This window comes from Empidonax traillii, unplaced genomic scaffold, assembly GCF_003031625.1.
Source record: "Empidonax traillii isolate 1590-97213 ecotype Southwest subspecies unplaced genomic scaffold, ASM303162v1 scaffold1106:size208277, whole genome shotgun sequence".
Classification (NCBI taxonomy): Eukaryota; Metazoa; Chordata; class Aves; order Passeriformes; family Tyrannidae; genus Empidonax; species Empidonax traillii.
The window spans coordinates 146393-156532 of NW_020956299.1; the positions used below are offsets into that span (position 1 = coordinate 146393).

General features: G+C 51.2%; 1 protein-coding gene across 1 annotated transcript in view; it reads right to left on the reverse strand.

The window, feature by feature from the left end:
- The window catches only part of MYO1D (myosin ID), a 64923-nt gene extending 54804 nt beyond the window's left edge, over window positions 1-10119 (reverse strand). The window contains exon 1 of the mRNA XM_027904957.1: window positions 10005-10119. Within this exon, the coding sequence (XP_027760758.1) occupies window positions 10005-10099 (95 nt within the window). The 5' untranslated portion in view covers window positions 10100-10119. The remainder of the gene's footprint in view (window positions 1-10004) is intronic.
- Window positions 10120-10140: the final 21 nt, after the last annotated feature.

Here is a 10140-nt window from a genome sequence, read left to right on the forward strand (position 1 = left end):
CGATTCAGCTGCAGAGTTTGCAACAGGAGAGGTTTGCTGCTCCCAGGCTAAACAAGAAAAAACCCAGACAAGGGAAAGAAACCACCTCTGGCTGTTTATTTGCACAGGGGCTGCTCACTGCACTCAGCAAAGCAGCTGAAGGGCCAGTTAATCCTGTGGAGAAGGATTCCTGGGAGAAGACTGACAAGAGTTGGCCCCTAAAGTCGAGCAGAGCCCCCAAACATCATCATCCCCTCGGAGTGATGGCCAGGGAAGATGTTCCTGCTCCAAAGGACCCGCTCTAATTGTTCACACAGGGAGCAGCAGGTGCCACCTTGGCTCCTCCACGAGGGGATCAACGACCCAGAAAAGCAGGGGAGGGGAAAAAAAAAAAAAAAAATCAATGAAACCATCACTAAAAAAATACTGGAGGCGAATGAAAACCTGCAGTTCCCATCGCTGCTCGTTCCCTGCGTGACGGGGACGACGCTCGTGGCATCTTTCAAAAGAGGGGTGTCCACCACGGTGTCCTCTGGGCTTCCAAACTTCTCCCTACCGTGGCACTGCCACCCCTCCAACTGCTCACAGGAATGGGGTGGCAGCTCCCAAAACGGAACCAGGAGGCCAAGATGTGCTGCTTAAAAAACAAGACTCATCCTGACATTAATAAGCAAACCCCCCCCCCAAACTTTAAGTCTCCGAAACTCGAGGTCCTTAATGGAAAACACGTTTTCTATCAACTGATCGGAAAATATTAAGCCAAATATTCCCCAATAATTTCAAAATCGTTCAGCTTTCCTTGTGTTTCCTCTCCGGTCCAGCCCCCAGGTTTAAAAAGCTTTACACGGCTCGACTTTTCCTTGGCACCTCCTCAGAGGGGTTTAAGTTGCCTCTCTAACCAAGACAGAGCCAGAGCAGCAGCTGCCAGAGGCTGGAGATGTCTAGCCCAGGAATGTCTGCATCCTTGAAGGCCAGGATGTGGCAGCACGGCCCAAAAAACAAAGTTAAGGACAAGCAAAGACAAGATTCCCATTGTTTGTTTTGCTGGAGACATAAATGTTGCATTTATGGGGGGGGGGAAAGGGAGAGGAATAAACTCCTTTTTCCGTGCTGAGGCTTCGTGTCCTCCTCACCTGAAACAGGTCAGCACCCAGACCATATAAAGCAAAGTTTTCTGACTGCAACACAGGCAGGACTCAAAAAGGAAACATTTATTATCAGGCAGCACTGTCCACAAAGTCATCCATCCAACCTCAGTCTTATTTTAGAACTGCTCCCTGGTAATTTGCCTGTGCTTTGGAAAACAAGGAATATGTTTTGAATTATAGGAGGTTACAGGGACATTTTTGTGGTAAATTTGGACTTTCATTTGCAAAAAAAAAAAAAAAAAACCCACACCAAAAAACTAAAAAACCCTCAGTGCTACAGAGATCCTTTCGGAAATAACATTTTTTTGTCATTGCTAAGCACTTTTCAACTCAGTTTAACAGCTACTGTTCCAGGGAGGTGTTTACATCCAGCTTCAGGAGAATTCCGGGGTAGTTCTGTCCCTGCAAGCACAAGGAAAAGCAGCAAAGTGCCTTTCCAAGGGTTTGAGAGGCAAACAGGAGAGGATATTCTCTGCAGGGAGCCAGAGGCAATTCATTTGGGGACTCTGGAGCTCAGGAGCGCCCTGGGATTTTTTTTTGGGGGGGGGCCTGAATTTTATTTACAGCTCTCTGAGCCTGTTTTCATTCCCTCCCAGGTCCTCACACCCAGGCTCAAGGAACAGCTCACGAAGCTGGTTTTAAGGAGGAGTGGAAGGCGCCGCCGTTTCCAGCCTGGGAAGTTCATAAATCCACATCCAGTCGCTTTCTAAACAGTGCAGGGGAAAGAGAGGCCTTCAAGCTTTCCTTTGAAGGTGAAGTTTCCTTTATCGTTCCCCCTTGTAAACAAAATAACCGATTTAGCTGCACTCGAGCAATTTGAATAGCAGCAGTTTTAGTGTAAACACCTGGGCGATGCCTGCAGCGAAGGGTTCCTTGTGGTGGGAAGGTTTTCACACCCACTGGGGTTGTCAGGAGGGGCTTTCCCCAAAGGAAGCCGGGCTGGTCCTACAGCGGGAAAGGGAATTTTTCGTTTGGCTCCCTGGGCAGGAGGAGGCAGCAAATTGCTTGAGTTTCCTTACTGGGAGCTTGTCCTGGGCACCACAAATAAAACCCAGGGCAGTGCTGAAGGCACTGATGGGTCTGGGAAAAGCCAGACAGAAAGCTTCAGATGGTGCTTCAGGGCACAGTTCACCTGAGGAGCAGCAACACCTGCTCTACATCAGAAAGGGACTGAAAACCTCACCAGAACAAAGAGGCTTCCCAGTGAAACACAGCTCGAGTTGGCTTGATGTGAATAAAGGTGCAGGACTGCGTGTGCAGGGACAAGGGCAAAGGTACAGACATGAACACCGTGTTTGGAGATGGACTCGGCCCCACCACCCTGAACTGCCATGTTCAGCCCCTGCAGCACCTCATACCCCACATATTGCTGAGTCCTGCCAATAATCTCCAGCTTTTATTTCCCAGGAAGATGGAACGAGCCTTCAGGCTCCCCAAATTACCTTCACATCAACCTTAAACAGGAGCAGGTGAAGATGATGTCATCAGATTACTTTCCACCTGAACCACCTCAGCCAGGATAACATCGGGCCAGGCTCTGTCCAGACCCTGGAACACCAACTCCAACAGATCCAGAGCGGAGCCAGCAACCTGCCTGAGCAGATGAACAGGATAAGCAGGGTCACAGCACACCAAAGCTCCTCCCGTGGCACAGCCTGGGTGGGCTCCATCAGTCACACACGGGAGGAGGGGGTCTGTGCTGAAATTTAGATGGAGTTCCTTCCATGCCAAAGGGAGCAATCCAGGGAAAAGCAGGGAATGCTGGTCAGGAGGTTCTCAGATAGACATGGTACAGATTGGTGCTGAGGGAGGAACTGATAAACACTGGTGGGAGATAAGCTTTGTCCCCGAGGTGGAACAGGAGGGAGGCAAGGAGATGGGTGAAGGAGATAAAACTGAGAGCAAACCCAACCCCTGCAGATAACTCTGACCAAGCTCTGTGGGAAAGGGGGGCGGTTTGTCAAGGCACAGGACAAGGAATGAGCACAAAAATCAGGGCAGGACTGGGCTCTGTGTGTGGCTCAGATTGGGCCTGACACACCACAGGGGAAACAACAACACCTGGCTTTGAGTGCCAGGGCCCAGAGAGGACCAAGTCAGACGGTGCTGGTGGAACAGGGGAGCTGTCCAGAAGAGCTCCCTCACTCCAGACCAAGGGAATTCCAGGGGGGCAAGGCTGGAGACATCAGCACCGAGATCTGAGAGGACTCCTCTGCAGTTGGGGGAGCTGAGGGCACGTCAGCAGCAAGGGGGGAACGCTGGGCAGGGGTGTCAGGAGCCAGAGCACCAACAGGCTTGTGGTGCCCCAGCATTAATCACAGTTCTGCCGGTGAGCCTGAGAAGCTGAGCACTGCAGGACCATCAGTGATGGCAGGGTTGGGTCCTCTGGCTTGTCATCAACAACTTTACATGACATCCCTCTTCCCCCACCTCAGCTGGGCTGTATCTGCACAGGACAGGGTCTGCTGTCCAACTAAACCATCACCCAAAGGAACTGCTCTGGGTGTTGCTCCCACGGGGGCAGGGAGAGGAAAACTCTGCAACAACCAGAAAAACCTCATTCCTGACAAAAGACACCGCTTATCTCAAGAACACACTTAGCTTAGATGTGAATTTAAAAGGTATTTTCAAACAAGTTAAGTCCATCTAATGCCCCCTTTTGACTCCCAAAGACAGAAGAGTCTCACAGCCAAATCTTTTGGCACATGAAAGCACCCCAAGGAACACCTACTTCTCCTCCTGGCCAAACAGACACAAACATCAACACATGACAGCAGCAGTGGGAGCTGACACCTCATCAGATCCAACCAAAAAAGCCCTGAAAGGAATCAAAACCTTCTTTACAAATTATATTGCTGCTTCAGAGAGCTGGAAATGAGCATTTGCCACCACAGCCCCCTCGTTTCACGCTTCCAGGCAAACCTGTGTGCAGGCATCTGTGTCCTTCTCCCACCCCTCAGGATGTCTCCATTCCATAAAAAGATGACCCAGGGATGCAGAAGGGAGAGGGATGATGTAACAGCCAAATACTGAGAGGGATCTGCATCGCTAAAGGAATTCCAGTAAATATTACTAAAGGGGAAACGTTCAGGGAGAGTAAAAGCTTGTCCAGCCCAGAAGAAATGCAAGGAGTCAAAGAAATGCAAAAGGGGTTGGTGAGTGGAAGGTCAGCAAAGACACCTGAAGAGGCAGATTTTGGAACAGAACTCAATATAAAGGACTCTTGACTAAAGGAGACCACGAGACCCATTGGAAACATTAGCTAATGTTTACTGTAGGAGTTTGGCAGATTTTAAAGTCAACCTTGAGCTGGAGGAGATGATAAATTACTTTGGTTAAGACAATGCAGGTTACACCAGCCACCTCACAGGGGTGGGAGTCAAAAATCAGAACAGGGAACAGGGACAGGAGGAGAGGGAACGGCCTCCAGCTGGGCCAGGGGAGGGGCAGGTTGGACATCAGCAGGAATTTCTCTCTGGGAAAGGTGATTAAACACTGGCAGGGGCTGCCCAGGGAGGTTTGGAGTGCCCAGCCCTGGAGGTGTCCAAGGCAGGCCTGGCCATGGCACTCAGTGCTCTGGGCTGGGGGACAAGGTGGGGATGGGGCACAGGGTGGGCTGGATGGTCTTGGAGGTCTTTTCCAACATCACTGACTCTGTGAAAAAGGCTGCTGAGGAATTCCTAAACTACCAGCTGACTGTTTGCAGATATGCTCTGTGCAAACAGCAGGAAACACCAGCTTATTTTAAAATGATGCAATAAGGGGGGTCTCCTTTTGAGCTGCTTCTGGGGCACGAATGTCCCTTCCCAGCTACAATAAAACCTTGTTATCTGTGCTCTGACAAGGAGCAGAAACACAGCTCAGCCTCAGCTGGGAGGCAGGACCAGCAGGGGGAGAGTTTGGAAGTGCAGGGCCCCCTGAAAGACTGTGATCCCATTCATAAATCCGAGCTCATCTAGTACTCAACACCCCTGTGCAAAAATTGGGAGCCACCAACCCCACCCACCTGCTACAAAAAGCCTCCTGTAAAACTCCCATCTGAGGAGGCTTTACCAGGCAGGGGGGGCAGAAGATCCACTGCAACTGCATCAACTCAGCACACACAGAGAGGCAAAACCAACCCCAGGCTGGCCATCACCTCATTCAAAGCTTGGATCATGGGAATGCTGTCAGGAATCACCCCCTGGAGTTGGGAAGCTGTTCTGGAGCCTCCCTGTGCTGCTTGTCCAGTTGGGATTTGCTTTTCAAGTGAGATCAATGGGCCTCTTCCATCCCTGAAGGCCGAGCTGGGCCCCAGCCAAGCTCGTAAGTCGAATTTTGACGGACCAGGGGGAATTTTTCATTCCATTCATTCCAAATCCTGACACGAGGCGGCTCCCTGCGAGCTGAGCAGCTCAGAAGCAGCCAGGAAGAGCTGATGAGACTCCACTGGCCCAAGGAGTGTCCTGCAGCACCCACAGAGGCAGGTCCCCTCTCCCTGGAGGGGGGAAAAAACAGACTCTTCCCAGCAGCTCTTTAATTCCACACCGCACAAGCAATTAAAACATTCATAACTATTTAAAATGAGGGAATCAAAATGACTTAGAGGCACGAAAAGCTCGTTTACGAAGCGTGAATATTTCATTAGCATGAGCACAAATGCAACCAGGCTTTCACACAGTATTTCCTCTGCTGGGATTAAATCCAGTTCACCACCTCAGGTGAAGCCAAACCTCTGCCAGCACAACTTCCATTTTTAAAGCTCAGCTCCCTGTTTCAACGTTTGCTGTAACTCCTTTTTCTAGGGCTCCAGCCCACGTCCCCAGCCCAGCAAACACTCACAGGACGTTCTCAGAGGAGAACCAGATCTTCAGGACAGGTTCCTGATGCCAAAGATCATAAAAAAAAAAAAAAATCATAAAAAATATTATCAGTCTTTTCAAAAGTGTCTGCAGTAAATAGGAATTCAGATCTGTTGGGGTGTCCTGTGCAGGGCCAGGTGTTGGACTCTGTGATCCTGATGGATCCCTTCCAGCTCAGCACGTCCTGTGTTTCTATGATTAATTTGAAAATGCTGGGGGTTTGTGCTATAAAATACTTGAGGAACAGGAGAAAAACCACCTTTTTAGCTGCGTTTTTATGACGTGCTGCTGGAAGAGGCCAGAAATCACCACGTGTGCAGGGAGACAAGTGCAAGGACTATCAAACCACAGCTCTTTGCACCACGTCCTCAGGCTCAGGTGGGCTGGGATGACCAGGAACCACCTGAGCAGCAACTGCAGCCCTCCCCAGGGGGTTTCATGCTGCAAGTAGTTAAAAAAAAAAAAAAAAACAGGGAAAAACAACCCAAAATTATTTTACAACCATTACAGATCACCAGGTGCTCTCACTGCCTTCCTTTCACGCATCCTTGAGTCCTTTCCTAACGGTGACACGGATCTGTTGTGTTCCCAGGAGGGCATCTGCACATCATCAGGGTGCTGATGAAAAACCAGCAACTCGCTGGAAATCAGGAGAAGATGAGTCAGGTGGCACCTGCTCACGAGGCAGACGTGGGAACACAAAGACACTGCCCCAAAACGCTCCCCTGATGCTGCAATAATAATTGTCTGCTTTCCCCCTGCCTTTCAGAGCCCTCAGCTGGGATTTAGGGATGCTGGATTTACCCACAGGTCCCATCCAATTCCATCCCCAGCACAATTTCTGCAAGAGCTGAGCAGCTCCAGCCCCTCCAACGCTGCACAAGCACCACCCTGCTCCACCTGCTGTGGAACAGTCTCAGTCCTGTCGAGTCAAAGCCACAGAAATGAGGAGTTTTAGCAATTCCAAAGCAGGATGTTGCTTACAGAGCACAGAGAAATACTTGGCTGCCACTGAGAGACCTGAGAGCTGCTGGACATGGAAAAGATTCCCTGTTTTGAGGAGCCTTTTAATTAACATGACAGCCTCTGACTGGCACTGAAATGCCAGCTCCTCCTGCAGCAGAGCACCTGCCCCCAGAGGTGAGTCTGAAGGCAAGTGCTGATGCACAAACTGCTCAAATTCGGCTGCTTGTAACAATTCTGATTTACAGGCCCTCCAGGAAACAATTGTCTGGTAAAGCTCTGGAGGTTTCTCCAAAGAAACAAAGCTACTGAGTCCACACTAACTGTTCCCATAGTCCTGCTTTCATAATTTATTTTTTTTTTAATTATTCTGATGACTAAGGATCAAAACCAGACGCTGGGACTGAGAACTACGGAATTCAAGGCCGGGGTGAGTTTTATTTACGATAAACTGTAACGTTCTGAGCGTCCAGTGAAAGAGCCAGTTCATTAAGCAGTTGTTAAGGCATGGCCATGAAAAAGCACTGACACTGCCCTATCCCTGCTGAATCACCACTCACACCTACAAATAACTCGGGCACGAGCGCAGGGGCTGGGAAATTGAGGCAGTGGAGTCCCATTGCATCCACCCCTCTGCCCAGACAGGCTCACCCAGCACCCCCAAATTCAAACGTCACACCAAGGAAAAGTGCAGCTTCACCATTCCTCCTTCTTCCCACTGGAGACACATCCCCGGGGGAAATATCCTCGTGTGCACCGAAACTGGTATGAGCTCCGTTCCACCCACAGCTGGGCTCACTTGGGAACTGAATCCAGCACAGCCCGTCTGGGGTCAGCCACTGACCCCGAACAAAAATAGCTCTGGCAGAAAGCTGGATTTATGGAAAAGGGTGGAGCCCCTCCAAGAGCAGAGGGAGCAAACCCGCCCCTGGAACCAGACGGTGAAGCAGCAGCACCACATCCATCGCTCTGCTCAGCTCGTGACCGGCACAAAGGGCACTCGTGGGCACAGCTGACACCCACCCCTGGAGCAGGGCAGGCTCTGGGCTCTGACACCATCCCAGGTGTGGCAGCAGCAAGAGTTAATTGCCCTCTGCAGAGCAGTGACACCAGAGCAGCCTGAGCGCTGCAGAACCCCAGCAGAGGGGCTGGGTGGGCAGCCCAGGGGCCACCACATCATCAGCAGCACCCGACGCTGGGCAGAGCACAGCAGCTTCCCCAAAAAGCCACACTTGGGGGGAATTTCGATAAGCTTTCCCTAATGTCCCAGTGCAGACAAGCCTTGAGCCCAGCGAGCATCAGTCTGAACTGGGGTCAGAGGAACAAGCCTGGCTTTGAGTGGGTTTGAGTTCCTGGGACCGAGGCCCTGGAGTTAAGGGGTGTATCAGACACAGCAGAGATGTCCTGACAACACCCTCAGGCACAATCAGCAACAGCACAGAGAAAAAAAAAAAATAAATCAAGTTACGCATCAGGATCCAGAACCACCGGCCTGTTCTCTTGTTCTACTCATCCTTTCATCCAAAATTAGCCAAGTCTGCCCCTGCAAGGCGCCTCTCAATTGATTAATTTGCCTCCTTAAGGCAACCAACGTCCTGTGTTGATTTTTCAGCTATCAAACAATCCACTTCCAATCCTTCACTGTAGTGGAAATGACAATGTACATCTGAGAATTACACATTAACCAAAGAACAAAACCCCAGGAACAAACTGTGACACGCAAGGTTCCTGCTAATTATAGGAAATTAGCAGGAGCCCTTTCTAATACTATTAGAATGCCACAGAGTGCCCAAACCAACAACAGATTTACACTTCTGGAGGAACTGCAAAACGAATTTAAATCTGACACTGCCTCACGTTCAAAGCTCAACACTCTTCGCTGCGTTTTTCGTGGTGTTTAAGCACCTCTCTGCCCAAACAGAAATCCCAAGTACGAAAGAAAACCAGCATGAAGTATTCTGGGTGTTCTTACACCTCACAGGATGAGAGCCCTGACCCTGCAGGACAGGGGGGTCCATCCGTGGGGCACGAAGATTCCCCACAGCACTCAGCGGGCAACCTGCAGATTTCATCACAATTGTCCTTAATTTTCCTCCTTCCTCAGTAGTTTTAAGCCTGCTGAGGGAGTTTAAACCCCCTCTCCTCCCTTGGGTACTGCCAAAGCCACTCTCAGGTGTGTCCAACAACCACACGGACCCCACAGGTCGCTGATTCCAACCATCCCCAGATTCCGAGGAGCAGGCAGTGAAGCCGGGGGGGGACACAGCCAGTAAATCACGTTTTCCTCCCCCAACTCTTCCCTCTGGCAATCCTCAAATCCTTGCACAAGCAGGGGCACGAGAGTTTATCTCGGGAACAGCTGCCATGAATGTTTTATAGCGGAAAGTGAAAGGCAGCCTTGGGGTCCCCCCGGGCCGTGCCCTGCCAGCGCTGCCCAGGATTTGGCTGCACTTCCCAGGAAAAACGTGGATCTTCCCAGCACCCATCGCATCCACAGGGGAAATAAAACCATAAAGATAAGGAAATGTTAACTCACGAGTCCAGGATGGAGCAACCTTGGACTTGGAGACTTTTATTGCTCTTTTTTGTTTGGTCGGGTTTGTGTTTTTTTTCAAAGTAACTTTACGGGGCGTCAGCACAGGTGAGAAACCTTGGAGAGGGGAGTGGGGCAGGTTGTCCGGGGAAGCTGTGGCTGCCCCATCCCTGGAGGTGTCCAAGGCCAGGCTGGGATACTGGAAGGCATCCCTGCCCACGGCAGAGCGTGGAACGGGAGGACTTTGAGGCTCCTTCCCACCCAAACTCTGGGATATAGAGGAAGATCGACAACACAGTGTTTAAAAGCAAAGTCCTCAAAGTCCCTTCGCCCCTAAACCATTCCCCGATTCCACGAGGCAGGTGGGTGTGGAGAGGGGGGCACGGGGCAAGTTTGCAGGGCGATGACAGAGCAAGGCTCGGCGCTCCCTGCGCACCCACCCGGCTCTCCCATTCCACGGAAAAATCCACGGTGCCCTCAGGAGCGGCTTCACCCCCCTGACCCTCAACCCCCCGGGATAACCCCCCGCCCCGCACTCACCGCAGCCGCAGGTTGGCCATGAACTCGGGCATGGTCACCGCGTCCATCAGCACGAAGTCGGCTTTGCCGAACTCCAGGCTCTCCTGCTCCGCCATGGCGGCCGCGGGGCACGTCCTGGGGGAGAGCGGCAAGGAGA